Source organism: Simochromis diagramma, unplaced genomic scaffold (genome assembly GCF_900408965.1).
Source record: "Simochromis diagramma unplaced genomic scaffold, fSimDia1.1 OVJJ01000602.1, whole genome shotgun sequence".
In the NCBI taxonomy this organism is placed as follows: Eukaryota; Metazoa; Chordata; class Actinopteri; order Cichliformes; family Cichlidae; genus Simochromis; species Simochromis diagramma.
In genome coordinates this window covers 4,794,993-4,812,106 of record NW_024387040.1, presented here as the reverse complement: position 1 = coordinate 4,812,106, position 17,114 = coordinate 4,794,993, and the positions used below count along the sequence as shown (strand labels likewise).

Genomic DNA, 17,114 nt, shown 5'->3' with positions numbered 1-17,114 from the left:
CTGAGATCTCTGTCCAGAACAGTCCAAGGAAGGATCCTCAAGCTGCCAGGCCTCAGGTAGAGGACCCGATCTTTCACAGAAAGAACTGAATTCTTTCTGTGTTCTGTATTACTGACTGTATTACTGACTGTATTACTGACTGTCATTAAAAGTGTCAGAAGGTGAAAGATGAAAAATCAAATAAAGGAAATAAAGATGTGTGAGATAATACTACAAAGGTAAATTAATAAAGAAGCTGAATGAAACATTATTATCATTTTTTTTTATTCTTTACATAATTAATACATACATGTATTTTTCCATTAAATTTTTTATTTAGCAGCATCAGTCCTCCATACTGTAGAGATAAACTTTCCATTCAAAGTAAGTCATAGCCTGGCAAATCCCCAGTCAAATGTGAGCCTGACTTACCTCACATGGCGCTGACACACACAACAGTGGAAACAGTGACCTATATAGAGCGGAAAGGCCAGTGTCCAATTTTAACACACACACACACACAGATACAGTCTCCCGCCTAAAAGGCTCCTATCCCTGTTGTGTTGTGCTGGGTGTCTTTTGGGTGGTGGGGGAGGAGAGGTGGAAGGAGGGGGTAACCGGGGTGCCTGCCAGATGACTGCTCTGTCAGCCCTATAATGGGCTGCCATCTGCTGTCTAGCATACACAAAGGCAAACAGTGTGTGTGAGAGAGTTTGTGCACTCGCTTATGGGTGTGTGCTTAAAGAAAGAAGGCCGAGGAGATTTGGTCAGATGCCTGTAGGCTCTGTTTCATGTCTTTGGTGCACAGGGTAGACCCAAAAATGGACACACACACATACCTTACCTAGTCAAGCTGACTGAATGATAAGAGATACAGAAGGGGGGCAAACGTGCACTGGACATTATAATTAAATCAGTGGAAACTACAGCATGTGAAGAGAATCTGTATATCTAGGTTAAATGTAATTCATCCGAAAACAGCAATTATATGTTTATTTTAGGTCTATATAGTGTTTCAGTAAGTCATTGTTTCAACTAAATACATGCAGGAGGTACAAAGTGGAAGGGCTGCTGCCAATAACCAATTAAGAAGCAAAGGGTCCCCGACATCTTTCGGCTCATAGTGCGGGTCACGCAATAACAAAAGGCCCTCTTGTACCAGAATGAAAGCAAAGGAGGACAGATTGATTAAGTGGACATGGCGTGCATGTGGCGCTCGTGTGTTTATGTGTACATTGTTTGCATGCATGCGCACTGCCGCTCCTTCAGCATAAGGCAAGTCGTCACATTCTCCCTCCATTTGGGGGGCAATTGAGTGAATGGGCCTGTAAAACCAACAGCCCAAAGGACAAAGGAGCTCAGGGGCATTAAGTCATGGGTGAGTGGGCCCCTTTAGGGCCAGCAGCTGACCCTGTGGAGAGGCCTCTTGTTCTGGTGGAGGGGGCTCGTGTCCCTGGACCCCAGGCCAAGTTGACAGCATCCCAACGTATACATACACACATGACAGAGAGGTCATCTTCAAACCACTCCATGAGTTGTCACACCCAGCCTTCACCTGCTTAGATGTCCACGCTGCATGTGAGGAAAAATTAGAGTGCATGATTAAAGGTGGAATATTTCAATTTCCACTTTCACCATTTAAAAAGACAAAGAAAAAGCTTTCAGTGGCGTTAGTTTTTGGCAAGACGTCAGAGTGTCGCCATGCCCGCTGTGAGCGTGTCAGAAAAACTAAGCGATCATCAGAAATCTTTATTATGCAGAAAACAGCATGTAACGTATACTAATTTGCACAAAGGCATTTTGGCAGTTGATGGCAAGTGAAAATGCAAACACAAGAAAGTCAGAATACCTTTAAAATTATCCAACAAATGCATTTATTTAGCCAAATTAAGTACATGGTTACAAAGACAGCTGGCAGGATTTCTATGGTACCTCGATTATGGTTTCAACTGAAAATGCTATATAGTATAACTCAAGTGTTACATGTGTGATTCTCCTGTAAATGAAAGCAAAGTCCAGCATCTTGTGTACTGCTCATGCATAACTACAATAGTATATGACAGCTGCTACTATCCTGTACTTATATGTACTTAATTCCCTTGCAACCTATGATGTTACAATGTGTCATTAACACACAAACAGATTATCTTGGTTTTAACAAATGGAATGTACAAACCAACACACAGAACATACGACACAAATATATACAGATTAGACAGATCTCAGCCACCCGATCCAAATATACAGTAAACATCTTACAAAGTTGTTTAGTCTGTTTTTTAGCGTTGTGTACCATATTCTTCTGATCTTTCCACCTGATTTCCCTGACAAGATTCCCTTCTTATTCTCACTCAAATACTTAATGCAGGATAATCCAGATTATAGCCATTACTGGATCCACTAAAGCAGATGATACAAGAAAAAAAATACATGTAGCTATAGTGTTACTTCACCAGATTATGGAGCTTTTTTATGGAGCGGTTCGAGAGTGCATTTGTTCTTGTCCATAAGGTGAAATGAGTGAGCAGAGAAACATGTGACATCTCACTCAAGGGTAGTTCAGCAGGATACAAGGAGACAATGGCTGCAGCAGAGATCACATCTGGATCTTGTACAGATGTTAATAAAAACAGAATGCAATGATTTGCAAACATTTTAAGCCCTATATTTAGTTTAAAATGTCACAAAGATAACAAGACAAAAAAATGTAAATAGAAAGATTTGCGCTTATTTTGAACTTGATGTCAACAAGGTGTTTCAAACCAGCTTAAATACTAATACTACATTAGAAAGGTTCATTGTAGTGAGTATAGTGACCGAGGCAAATTAGGGAGGCATCCTTCACTTAGTGAGACTGTGTGGGCTAATAGTTCAATAATAAATGTGATGTCTCCAGAGGACATCAGTGAAGCTGACACTGAAACTAAAATGAAACATCTGACAACCATTTTCAGTGAACGGCTTCTTGCAGTTGCCCACAGTGTATGTAATAAAAAATGGCATTCAAAGTAAGAATAGAAAAAAAATTAATCTAACAATATCCAGAAATACAGCTGCCTGGGCCAAGCTCATTTAAAACGGACTTGGATGAAGGGAAAAACTGTCCTGTGGTCTGACCAATCACAATCTGTAATTCATCTCTGACATCGTGGACAATGTGTTGTCCGGGCTAAAAAAAGGGAGACGGATCAATCAACTTGTTATGAGTGTCCAGCTCAAAAAGCCAGATGATATTCGGTTGCATTGTGCACACTGCACGGCTAATATGCGCTTTAATGCTCGGTGATATTGCTCCAAAGAAAGAGGTGAAGAAAGCAGGTGCTAAACTGTCCTGCCCAGCGTTCGGACATGTCATAAAGAAATTAAAAATATGACAAAGAAGACTAGGAGCTGGTGACCACTAAAATCTAAAAATGGGAAAACATTTTGCTTTCAGACTAGTGCAAATGCCTTCCTCATAGTGTTAAAAAAGCAGTAGTCAGTGGTAAACAAGCCCTTGTTTTCACCTTATTTGAAACATATTACTGGCATCAGTATCAAAACATAACATCCAATGACATCTTTGCACTGTTTCCAATTAAATATAGGGTTTTAGCAACATATTGCATTCTGCACAGCAGCCCAGCATTTTAGGAGACAGAGTTGTAATAACATATGTATTGACCAATATGTATTTTGTGTTTTAGCTCAAAGCCATCTGTCTGAAAATACAAGGTTTTTACGTAGTGCATTTTAAATACACCTTTTGCAGCAAAACAGGAGAAAAGAACATGTGTAAATAAAGCAGCATGATCTTAACATCAGCATTCACTTCAAACATGAGGAAACACCCATCTAACACATACACACACGAAAAAAGGTAAGAACAGGAGCTACATTATGAGAATGAACATTTACATTTAAACAAAGAGGAAAAAAAGTGCAATTAGTCTATGATTAGAGGTCAGAAATGGAGTCCCGCTACCTACATACATCCTATCTATATTTTACAAAATCACACGTACAACTATGCAAAGGTTATTTGCTAGCTCTCGCCTAATCAGGAGAAGAAATTAACATTAAATCAGTTGGAGTGCTTGTTCTTCTAACTTGGAGAAATGAAAAGTGAATGGTTGCCCAATCCTAATTTTGAAAGAAAAAAAGACAATATAATTTCTCAATAATTTCTCTTAAATGTTTTCTTTTAGAAATAAATAAATTAGTAGACATTAAATAAATAAAACCTACAGCCCTCACATAAAACCTAAATCCTTCTCCAACAAAATGCTTGTTGCTGAGCACTAATGATACGAATGTCTGACCAAAACAATGGCGGCCATTCATTCCCTAATAGAGAACTGCTTTAGAGCAAGTGAGAGTTTTTAGGCTGTTTTGGCAGCAAGATTAAACTTCTTCGAAACTCACGGTGTCCGATTTATATTAATATCTAAGCCTTAGAGCTGTCAGATAATAAATAAAACAAACAAAAATAAACATTAAGGTACCCTTCCATTTTTGAGGTTCTTTCACATGTACATTGCAATGAAATACATTCAACCGATGTCTCCACCGACTCTATGGCCTTGGAAAGGAAACGCTTTGTTATAAAAGGAATAAAATAATAATAAAAAAATACCATCACAAGTGCTATCCAGTTTGCCCTCGAAAATACTGCTCCTTTCTCAGCAGCAAAGTCAACTCAATAGTGCAATACTGACAGCTTCCTATTTCCATCCTAAAAACTTCACATGGAGTCCGATTGGCATTCCTCCTTAACATAACACTGCTGTCACAAAAAACATGTAAGTGCATTTTTTTCTCATTTAAAAATCAATAGTAACATTACACACTCACCAGCCACTTTGTTAGGTACACCTTCCTAATATGGGATTAGACCCTCTTTTGGCTTCAGAACTGTCTTAATTCTTCATGGCGCAGATTCAACGAGGTGCTGGAAACTTTCCTGAGAGATTTTGATCCTTATTGACATGATAGCATCACATAGTTGCTGCAGATTTTCAGCTACATCCCAAAGGTGACTGGATCTGATGGGGTCTGTTGTCTGTGGATCCCATTTGAGTACAGGAAGGCAGGATGGATGCATGATTTCATGTCGTTTACTCCAAATTCTGACCCTACCATCTGAATATTGAGACTCGTCAGACCAGGCAAGATTTTTCCAATCTTTTTTTGTACAGTTTCAGGGAGCCTGTGTGAATTAAAGCCTCAGTTTCCTGTTATTAGCTGACAGGAGTGGCATCTGGTATGGTCTTCTGCTGCTGTAGCCCCTCAGCTACATCAGAGGTGCTCTTCTGCATATTTTGGTTATTTGAGTTACTTTTGCCTTCAGTCTGGCCATTTTTACCCATTTTGAATTTTGTATCTGTAAAACCTAGAGAAGGTAGTGATGGAAAATCCCAGCAGATCAGCAATTTCTGAGCACCAACAACCATGCTGTGTTCAGTCACTTAAATCACCTTTCTTCCTCACTCTCACGCTCGGTGTAAACTTCACATCATATGGTCATCTTGACCATATGATATGCCTTGCGTTAATGAGCGGTCGAGCAGATATACCCAATAAAGTGGCCAGTGAATGAAGTCTGTACTGCGTCAGTTTACAACCCATGGCGTGATTTCATTGTACACGGGTGTCGGTAAAAAGCTACAAATGCTGCACATACGTGTTTTTTTATCTGCTAACAGCAGTGGGGCAGTTTAGTAAAAACATGCAGGAGGAGATAAACAATGAGTAGCGCTACATCTTATAATGTCTTTCATGTCTTTAAACAATATATTAATAATATACAACTCAGAAGCAGCCGCTGCTGGTGATACACACTATTTCTGCAGCCTACTCTATGTGCAGGTTGATTAAAAGAAAAAGCCTTTTTGTATGTGTACAAAACTGCTCATGACTGCTGGCAAACAGAGAACACTTTGGGCAGTTACCTCAAAATGCGTTGAGAACAAAACCTCTGTATGGACGTCACTGGCAGTGCACTTCTGCTTCAGAAGAAAAATAAAACAATTTGTCTTCACTGGATTGTCTCTTACAAGATTCAGTGGAGGTTTTAGTTGTTGGACAGATGTAGTGCTGCCTGCGTAGTCGAGGGAACGGCTTTAAAGCACAAGCGCCCTTGAGACAGAGGTGGACGGTGGGTAGGGATTCAGGTACTGACGAGCCTGTTCTGTCATGATCAGTTGGTCCTGCGTCTTTCCATAAACCACTGCTTCCCACTCACTCACCTGCACAGAAGGTGATCAGTGGTTACTGTGATTGTCTGTTTCTACCCTTTTCACAGCATTAACTACACATTGACATTAATGACAGTTGTTTTGTTTCGTCATACCTGTGCAGTGTTGTGTTTTGTTGCTTTGTTAGAAGTCGGAAGCTTCTTCGTCTGAGGGCTAGTAAAGTGTTGAGTATGAACGGCGACTCCTAATGAGAGCTCATCTTTCCCGGAAGTCACAGAATGGCCACACTCGTCTCTCTCGGAGATCGGAGAAACCAATGAAGAGCTTGTCAGTAGACCTTCATCTGACACCTGCAACATGGCATTCTTTGAATGGTGCGGGTTTTAAGAAAGCAGTAGATTAAGAGTAATAGTAATTACATGGTATTTATAAAAATACTTTTACTTGGAAAGGGCTCCAGGACCTGAAGCTGATTTGAAGTGTGGTCAGAGAGGCTTACCTGTGCATCGTCGAGCTGGTCTTGGAAAAGTTCAGTATTAATGCTTTCTTTGCCCCAAGGGTCCAGGACAAGAGACTTGCGCACTTTTCTAGCTGGGCCATCCATCTAATTTTGAAGCATCAAAATGAAATAAAATTATTTCTTAGTTTTTTGATGAGGTGTTGAGGTCATAAAGGTTGTATTTCGTGACTTACGTTATGTTTCCACACTCTGTAATCTGGCTGTAAGTCTGCTCTGTTGAAGATGTCTGTTCCGGTCTCTTGCTTTAGAACTTCTCGAATGTCTTCTTCGAGAAAGGCCAAAGGCTGTGGCTGCAAAACAAAAATGGATGAGTATAACCACAAAAAAGGCAGCAATATGTTCACCTGCTTGCACCAGAATTTGGCAAATTTACCTCTCTCTTTAGTGGCCCGTGCATTTTCTCCTGGGCAGCCAAAGCATTTTTGAAAGGAGTGGGTGTCCTCGGAGTTGGAGTCATGACTGTTTTGCAGAATTTAGGAGTCCTGGAACTACATATTTGTAATTGTGATTACACTAGTTTTCTGCAAGCAAAAAGATCTTCTGATATACTGCTTACAGCCGATTCATTTACCCATCATTCTCTTTCTGGTGTTTAGGTGTGGTATCTTTTTGAAGGGGTGTGTTGAGCAGACACCTCTGACCGCACACAGGAGTTGAGGTGAGGGCGGGGTTTTCCAGATTGAGATGCTCTGGCACTGATATGTTGCAGAACTGAGGAGAATGAAGACATGGCATATTAGTCAAATCACTGCATCAGCTGTAACGGGAAGATGTTCTCTGAAGTAAATTATTAAGATAATTACTCGTGACGGGGTAAATGGCAGTGTCTTTATAGGTGTTTTCTTGGGAGAATTTGAAATATTTTCCAAGAAGGAAGAGCAAGTCTTGTCACACAAAGGAGATAGTTCCCCCCTCTCTCTTCTCCTCTTCCTCCCAGTGGAAGCCTGGGTGGGTTTGGATGAGTTAATGGGAGTCAGGGATGTAAGATCTCCCACACCAAATGGAGCACAGTTCCTGTCTTGGCCTAAGTCGGTAGTGGCAGCGTTGACTGGGTAATTCACTGAATTGTACATGGCGCTCTCTTGCAAGATAGTGCTATAGGCTGCCTGGTTGTGCCTGGACGGCGTCGCTGTCTCTGACAAATCAAAACTGGCCACTTCGTTCCATGCGACAGGATCCTGCAGAGCAAAACACATCTACAGTAGATCTTTAATACATTCACAATATTTGGCCAACAAATTTACACAGAGTTATGTTTGTTCTGTGTTCATCTCCATTTGTTACTCACTGAATCAATAAGCTCCATGGTCTCTGCAAATTCTGGTATGGTCTGCAGGGTGGACAGCACTGTGCTGGCCTCTACAGCCAGGAACTTGCTGGGCGAGACAGGAAGCGGTGCTGGAGCTCCCTGCGGGATCTCAGGGCCCTTCCAGGGTCTTCTCTCTGCTTGTTCTTCCAGGCTACTGCTACTCGTGGTTAACGTGTCATCTGACACACTGTCTGGCCATGCTGGGTACTGCTCCAAACTCTGAGATAGAGGGCAGCAGGGGACGGGTGGGGGTTAAAGACACTGCTGTTAGATCTTTGGCTCGTGCAGCAGGATGGTGTCTGATCTGATGGGTTTGGCAGATGTGGTGTAAAATTATTGCTAATTTGCATGAGTTTGGAAATTATGTGTAGGAAATGGTGGGAAAAAATTGTACAGTATAAAGTCGCTCACTGGAAAGAATAAATGTGAATGAAGTATGAAAACAGTCAGTGCAGACAGAATAGAGACTGAGAATGCTTTAGTCAGAACCAAACTGCGGGCTAAGTGTGGGTATGGTAGGGTGGCAGGGAGTGAGGGCTGGAGGGGATGAGGGGGCGGGATCAAGTTTAAAACTAAAATAATGGGCGAGGTGAGGGGTGGGAGCTAGGGGGACTACCAAGCACAGCTTCAGGCCAGTCTGAGTAAGTGGCGAGAAGGGGAAAGTAGTTACTATTGCAACACTACAGCAAACAGGCTACAGACACGCATACATGCCCTCATTCTTGTTTTAGAATATATACACTGCAAAAAGTTCATTAATGAAGGCCAGTTAGAATCAAATGCCAGGATTTTGGACTTAAATAAACTTTTCGATATCAATATATTGTTTTTTCAGATTATGTAACTCGCTGTTTATATCACTTTGACGCGAAGACATATTTAATATAAATATGAGCCTTTTTACAGTGTATGTACTGTAAGCTATTAACACACGCAGGCTATGCTGACTAAGAATGCTAACACACGTTCAGTGTGTGTTCTTACACATGAACCTCTGCACTGCACTTGTTGGTGGACTTCACTCTCTGCTGACATAAGCAGCAGTTCAAGCTCCTTAATTCTTTGCTCTCTGTCAGGATCATCCAGGCAGGATGGCTGGAATAAACAAACATCACGGAGGAAGAGGAGGCGAAAGGAAAAGAGGAAAGAGTTACGAGAGTTAAGAAAATCAGGAAAACAAGACATAAACATAAAAACACTGCAACAACAGCACTGACATCGCACACCCTTTCAGCTGTATTTTGTGTTAGGAGAAAAAACAGGACGTTCAAGTTTTTGATTTGAGCTCCAGAGTTAGCAATCACAAGTACAACTACAGAAAGACCAGAAAATAAAGAAGTCAGACGTTTTCCCCACTAGCATGCAAAGAAACCTCATAAAAGACTCACTGATATGAAGCTTGAATTTTCAGGAAGACTGTCCATCATGTGCCCACCATGAGGCTCAAATGGAAAACCACCCATCTGCAAACAGAGCATTACACTTAGCTCAAATAGCGCCAAATCACAACAGCAGTCACCTCATTGTGCTTTATATTGTAAGGTAAAGATCATAATAATACAGAGAAAACACAAACAATAACATGTCTCTTTATGAGCAAGCACTTGGCAACAGTGGGAAGGAAAAGCTCCTTTTTAACAGGAAGAACATCTGGCAGATCCAGACTCAGGGAGGGGCGGCCATCTGCCGTGACAGGTTGAGGGTGAGGGGAGGAAACAGGACAAAAGACACACTGTTGAAGTGCAGTGGTGTATAAACACATAAAGGGGAAGGTGAGTGAAGAAGAAACAGTGCATCATAGGAAGCCTGCAGCAGCCTAAGTCTTTTTCAGCATAACTAAAGGAGGATTCAGGGTCACCTGATCCAGACCTAACGATATGCTTTATCAAAAAGGAAAGTTTTAAGCCTGATTTTAAAAGTAGAGATGTCTGCCGATTCCAAACTGGGAGCTGGTTCCACAGGAAAGAGGCCTGAAAGCTGAAGGCTCTGCCTCTCATTCTACTTTTAAATATCACAAGCCCACAGTCTGAGAATGAAGAGATCGATTGGGGTGATACGGTACTATGAGTTTTTTACAGTTAAATGGGCCCTGATTATAAATGTTGTATTTGAGGTGAAGCATGTTTTAAGTAAGAGGACAAATGAAACAAAGACTGAGGATGGACCTGGTTTGATGCTGTCATAGCCACAGGGCTGCGGTCACAGTGCTGGGGCTCTGTTGGAGTTGCAGGACACTGCCTGTTGTGGCGTCTCTTCCCATTAGCAGAGGAAGTCTTGCAGCCATCTTGCAGGTACCCCTCATGCTCCACTTTTCTCTTCATGGTGGAATTCCAGTGGTTCTTGATGGAGTTGTCCGTTCTGTTAGGGGATAGCATTGCTAGTGTGACTCACTTACATTACTTAGACAGGAAGCACAAACAGACAGTGTGTGACGCACTACACTACCGTCCAGGAAGAAGCTTAGAGATCTCAGCCCAGCGGTTGCCAAGGCGTTTGTGGGCTTCATAGATGATTCGATCCTCTTCCTGAGTCCATGAAGACTTCTTAACTTCTGGGTTGAGGTGGTTGTGCCAGCGTTCACGGCACTGCTTTCCGATTCTTCCCTGGAGGTGCTTCGCAATCACTGACCAGCGCTTGGGACCATATTTATGTACGAGGTCAATAACCTGCATAAACACCACCACGTGGAGGATATTCAGTAGAAGCACGAGTAAATAAATTCATGGGTTTATGAATGAATGGGGTAGGGCCCTAATTAATTCTGCCACTCTATAAACTTGTTCAAAGAGTTCAGATTTCTAAGAGAAGCAGTGCTGTTTAGAAACCTTCACTATAGCAACAGCAGAGCTTGTTTGGCTCTTTCCATGGAGGCTGAGAAATGTTGTGATGTCACTTTTGGCAGGCTAAGCTATAATTGTAAGATCTGTGTTTTTGTTATGATTCCAACATTTCGGAGGAATGACACACCATTCATGACATTCTTGAACAACAGTGATCCATTTAAGGAATGCATCGCTGGTCTAACAGCAGGAAAAGGTCTTCAAGCTTTGCTTTGTAGGAAAAAAAACTAATTAAAAAAGCGGCTGGCTGCTAAACCTCTTACTTGAAGAGACTGTTTTATTACGAATGACGTAGTGGAGAATTTACTTTAGAAAAAAATGAAAAAAAACCTTCTTGGCGGGAAGTAAGCATGCACATGTGCACAGCCTGGTTATTCTGAAGCTAAAGGGTACATTACATATTGTGGCACTTGTCTTTGTATTGTGTGTTTTCAACCTGTCTAAACTGCTCTCTCCCCTCTCTGCCATATCATTTACCCATTTTGTCACCAATGTTTCTGCACAAAATAGGGATTCAGAGCTCGTCTTACCTTTTGATCCTCCTCCTTTGTCCATGGTCCTTTCACTAGCTCTGGATTGAGCACCTTCTGCCACCGGTGCTGACACTGGCCATCTGTCCTCCCCTGTGATAAAGATACACAAAGAGCAACACCTCATTACAGTAGTAACTGAAAGAGATAAACCAATATGGTGTAAAGTAGTAACATTTTTGTTTAATGAAATTACACAATTGAAATGCGCTTACTGGAAAAAGGGTAGCTATTAATTTCCAGGAGTCTGTTCCGTGCTGCTCAACAAGCTTTTTCAGCTTTTCATCCTGAAGAAAAAGAGAGATGGAAAAAAAGCAAATGGTACAGAGCACGTGTAAGGCATCTTGTTCAGCATTTTCACATAAACACTGTTATACAGTTACCCTTAAAGATGTTTGCGAGGAGATAAAAGCAGAACATAACATGCAATGCCTCAAGTTAAATCTTTCCAACAAATTCCCAGCTCAGATGTCAGATCTCTGATAAACTTACCTCATCTCGTGACCACTTTACTTTGCACAGTGTCTTTTTATCTTTGCTCTTCTCTTTACTCTCTGGATCTGTGGACTGCAGCTCTTCATCCTCATCATTGCTAAAATATACAAGGCAGTAAAAGAAGAGCACATTTAGACCACAAATGGAGCCCAAGACTGAGGTATGAGGTCAGTGCCTGTAAGCTAATATATTAGACATCAATACATGGACACCAAAGCTGTAAAAAGAAATTACTTGAGAATGGTGTAAGAAGCTTAACTATTACTACAGGATGAAGGCTCAGTGTAATTAAACGGTCTTGTGACCAAGTAGATTTGCCTACTCTTTGCTTTAACTTCATCTGAAAGAAATAAAATCCCTGTTAAAAGAATTAGACTTTAGCAGTGAGTTATGCCAAGCTTTTTAGGGGCAGGATTGAGGAAAAGCAGCAGCATGTACCAAAAGCTGACCACAACTCTTTTGATGTCACAGCAAAATAAATAAACAAATACATTAATAAAAGACAAATAAAAGCAAAACTAAAAGCATCAGTGGCCAATAAACAAGCCTTTGACACATCATATCAAAACTGAAAGCAACGTGTTCTTCATGTATTGCACAACACTGACTCTGGACATTTTAGCTAACCAAACAAATGAATCAATGAGTTCGTTGATGTGGGGATCTCAGTGTGACTGCATTAGGTCACAGGTCTTGAAGATGTAAAGACAGAAATAACATGTCAATTATAATTATGCACAATAAAGAACACAAAATAGAACTACTGATAATACAAAATGTCAGCACACTGCATTTCAAATTTTTTGCATGCAAAAACCTGCTGCTGGGCACTAAAGTCTTTGCAGTACTGGAGCAGACTTTAATAAATGGAGGAGAAATTAAATTCCTGAACAGCCAGGCTTGTTGTCCTGTAGGAGACCTCTACAACCACACATGCACACACAGGGGGTTGGGGAGTGCTCTCTTGAGGTCTTATATGAAAATGTGGATGAAAGGTCTTCTTTAGAGTGGAAACTTTAGTATACCAATTGAATTTTGGTATGGCCTGATTCCCTCACAAGAGGCAAGAGAAGTTTGCTGAAAAGGAAGGAGGGGCCTAAGGTGACTGGAGGAAAGGAGGGGTCTGCATCAACAGGCTCTTTCACTACCAGAGCTTTATAAGTGTGTGTGTGTGTGTGTGTGTCTTGATGAGGTGGAAGAGGTGTACTGGGGTGTGGTTAGGGGACTGGCAAAGCCCTAACGGTCCAGTTCAAAAAAGTTTTAAAAAAAGGGGGTATACTTGCATAACCTCCTGGCATTTACTCATTTATTCACTTTGAAACTGAAGAATATAAAACTATAATTCTAGGTGGCAAGTAAAAGAAGCACCATATTTATATTCGGTGTTTAATCCATTAGGAATACATCACCAGTCATAAGCAATGAATATGAAATAATAACTCTGAGTTGTTCTAATTGGATAGAGGACTTTCTCTAAAATAAAATGTAACAAGCGTCACCAAATAGTATACTGATCTACATCCAGTGTTCAAACAATCATGTTGCTGTTGAAGTTTATCCATATCTTAGAACATAATGAAAAATGCCCTTTATAGAGGCTAACAGACCAAGGTTACAATTTTAAGGTTTCCTATTTTCCAAAGTCTAAAGGTAGCAGTCCAAACGATGCACGGGGCATACTGTTCAAATATTCATACTTACTGGGATGGACTGAGAAAATGTGTAGTACTTTTAGCTTAAGCGATGGCTATAATGTCTGATTAACAAAACTGATTGATATGAATAATTTTTAAACTAATTAACCCACATTTTTCACATGGTATACTTATACAGTCTAGAAGCTTTTTCTTCCATTGCCAGAAACCCAAGAGACTTAATGCAAAAATCTGTAATGTATAATTAGAGGACACATGCTATCTGATGTGGAGTTTTTTAGTCTGTGGTTGTTTTTATTTTAAATATTCAGAAAAAGTGAATCTGAGCAGTAAAGATGCATTAATCTGGCTGATTTGTCATTGTCTAGTAATGCGTTTTCAAGGATGATGCTGTTACATAACAGCTGTGTGAAACTGGCTGCCCGCCTCACATTCACAGAACATTATTTTGAATGCGAAACTTTCAGAAGCATTGCCACCCATTCAAATTAATGCACGTTTCAGGTTGTTTAAGCTATATCTGAAACGTGGATTTTACACTGTCTATACTTTTCATCGGGGTATGTTATTAACTATAGGTGCTATTCATTAACTACTTATTCATAAATCCCATAGGCAGACCTTATTACAGTGCAAGTGTGCAGGTGCACTTGCAGTATAAGCTGTTTATATGAGGCACGTCGTATTAACTGTACACAGGTGCATTGTGTCACGGGAATTGAATAATGAAACACTGCTGGCACCCACCTGCGTGATTTCACGTTGTCCATGACAGCTGGTAGGAGGACTGAAATTCTTCGTAGATGAACCTGTGCTTGGCAGCTCCCTAAAATCCCTCTTTAATAGATGTGTATCCATAGAAAGCGTTGACAGTCATTGCAGGTTTCTTCGGGATCTGGCTAGCAGCGAGCTAACTAAAAGCACAGTTTATAACATATACTTTCTCCGTACAAGTCATATTCACATCTTCCCAGAGAAAGGCGTTGCTATGTCCTCTTCAGATAAAGGCTGTCTTCAAATGCGGACTCGTAACATAAAAACTTGCTATGAAACTGAAGGTGGGCTACTTTTATTACTCGCCGTCCGGGCTGTTTCTATCATAATCTTTCTCTTCTGTACTTCTGTTTGGCGTTATGATTTTTGTCCATCCCGCCGATTCTCGCGCCCAGCCCTCTGCACAGGCGGCCTCGCCCCCGATTGGTCAGAAACGGGGCCGTGACGAGAGGAGTCGGTTCTCGAAACTGATAGGTCAAAAACGAGGACACGCTCGCAAGTGATTGGTTAAGAATTTGCAAGCAGTTCTTTCATTGGTTGAGAATCTCAGGAGGCGAATGTTATAGCAGACAACAGTGTTGTCACCTCTTTCAGCAAAATGGGTCTTTTCATTATGACTGTAGTGGCTCAAAGTGGGTTTCGGGACTTTCTGGGGGCCCTTTGGGGACTTTCAGAGGGTTCTGAGGCACACAGCGCGAAAAATCGCACAATGAAAGCGCAAAAGGCTGCATCATCTGCGCCTTTGTGCCATCGTATACCTTCAGGTGATTGCATTTGCGCTGATGTGATGCATTACTATGGTATATTTATTATTATAATTTGCATCTTATATAAGGAGAGCAGCAAAACAGTACCATAAAAATTGGCTTTCCACGAGCAGCTCTAAAAACGGTGTTTTGCTGGCATCTTGTGGACAAAACTTAGGATATCGACATACTGCTTGCAGATTTCACTCATATAAAATATAATTAACCTCTTCATATGGGGTTTATTTCAGTGATATGACAATAGTGACATTTCTGTGTTTGTGCAATATGAAAATATTACAACATTTACTGTCACTACCCGTCCGCAGTCCCATACATACTGTTTTTATTATTCATTAAGTATGACATTTTTATGTAATGTTTTTTTACATAAGTACAGTGTAAAATATATTTTTAGAAAGAGAATGTGGTCAAATGAAATTGGCTTGGTACCAGGCACATTTTTCTTAAGGGATCGAGCGCCTGAAACACGGACAGTTTGTTGATATTGTAAAAAAAAATACAGCCACAGGGGGCGTTTTAAAAACGCACTCCCCTGTTGCGCATGTCCCTAATGGTATGCCCCCCGTACACCCACGTTTCCCTCCCTGAATGCCACTCCCGTTTCAATTTTTCTCCTAGTTTCAGGCAGGCTCTATCATGTTCGTCCATGGGATGCCGCTGTTAAATATGACTTATTTGAATAAATAACACTTTGATTTTAAATATTTTAGCTGCATCTTATTCAGAATTATTGCTTCGTATTTACTGAGGGTGAAGAATCATTATTTGGCTGTACCAATCTTTCATATCAGCTCTGAAAATATGGTGTTCTCGCTGTAATGTTGCTCTTTACTAGGCTTATTCTGTTTTTTACTGTTGCAGTACAAAAAATATGGTTTTCAGCTACAAAGAAAGAGAAGAGTTTAAAACATACTTTTTAAACATATTTATCAATTATTTATATTTAGCAACACAGAGATGCTGCCTCGGGAGATTTTCAGTCAAAACGTAACTGTCCAAAGGGTTCCTTTGTCGCCACCTAGTGGCTAGTAGTATTTACTGCAAACTAGATTACCCATGAATACTGTTATTATCGACTTTCGTCGCAAACATGCACTTGCTTTATAATCAGCATTTTTTTTATTTTCCCATTTCCCATCTTCTCTGGCCTAGAAGCTTCATATTCAACATCCTTTGTCCATTATCCCGTTTAAAGAGACATAACTTACATTCTTTTCTCTCAGCAGTCTGATTTTCCTCTATTCTCTTAATGATCATCACTATACCCCAGCATGCCTTTTTTATAGATCATCTATTTATCATCTACTTTTCTGACGCCCTCTCTGATCTAAATTCTGCTTTGATCTGTATTACATGTATAGTTGTTGTACTGTACTTGTTGCAATATCTGGATTTTCTGAAGATTTCAATTACAAAAGTGGACTTCCAATGATAAGCATGATGAATAAGCATGTGAGACGCAAAGGACATATTTATTTGAAACGTAATATAACACAAGACCTAAAAACATATTGCTTCACCTCCAACGCAACAATGCAAGTCCTTAAGGTATATTTATGTCAAAAAAAGATAATCAAGATGAGGCAAAAAAAAAACAAGTGAAATCAATAAAATTAAAATTAGGCAGCAGATTTAAGTGTAAGCATGAATATATATATATATTAAGTACTAGTTAGTCATTACAATAACTTAATAATTTTAAGATTGAGATCTCAAGTTGCAGTTACAGTTGAAAATATCACCCTGGACACGATGAAATGAATTTAACATTAAACAGCAGGTCAGAGGTGGCTTCAGTTTTCCTCAAGCTTATACTGTGGAGGAAAATGTCCAATTGTGTTCTTAAAGTCTCAGTCAGGGGCTTTAATTAGCAGTCACTGAGCAAGAGCAATCTTCATCATCCTCACTGCAGCAATTTTTCGTGTGACAAGTCAGACAGGGAAGCAGATGTTGCCTTGCTACGGTACATTACAAAACAACACAGGAATCAGAAACATGTTTCTATGTTTGACTTCATATTTGATTTCCAGGCTTGTTCTGTTCCGTGTGTTTTCGGGCCCTGACCT

General features: G+C 40.5%; 1 protein-coding gene across 3 annotated transcripts; it reads right to left on the bottom strand.

Moving 5' to 3' along the window:
* Positions 1 to 1,829: 1,829 nt before the first annotated feature.
* On the bottom strand, positions 1,830 to 14,660 carry mybl1 (v-myb avian myeloblastosis viral oncogene homolog-like 1). 3 transcript variants are annotated; one of them, XM_040044380.1, is made up of 16 exons: positions 14,252 to 14,660; positions 11,847 to 11,946; positions 11,570 to 11,641; positions 11,355 to 11,447; positions 10,430 to 10,650; positions 10,150 to 10,342; positions 9,373 to 9,447; positions 8,969 to 9,079; positions 7,964 to 8,203; positions 7,479 to 7,871; positions 7,247 to 7,386; positions 7,049 to 7,163; positions 6,849 to 6,965; positions 6,655 to 6,759; positions 6,311 to 6,505; positions 1,830 to 6,206 (listed from the first exon to the last, which is right to left on the bottom strand). In XM_040044380.1, exons 1-16 carry the CDS (start codon positions 14,272 to 14,274, stop codon positions 6,081 to 6,083), a joined length of 2,319 nt encoding a protein of 772 aa, XP_039900314.1. In that variant the 5' UTR covers positions 14,275 to 14,660; the 3' UTR covers positions 1,830 to 6,080. The 3 variants fall into 3 exon arrangements, with proteins under 3 accessions (XP_039900314.1, XP_039900315.1, XP_039900317.1); XM_040044381.1 differs by having other exon boundaries at positions 7,479 to 7,853; XM_040044383.1 differs by lacking the exon at positions 8,969 to 9,079.
* Between the last annotated feature and the right edge of the window lie 2,454 nt (positions 14,661 to 17,114).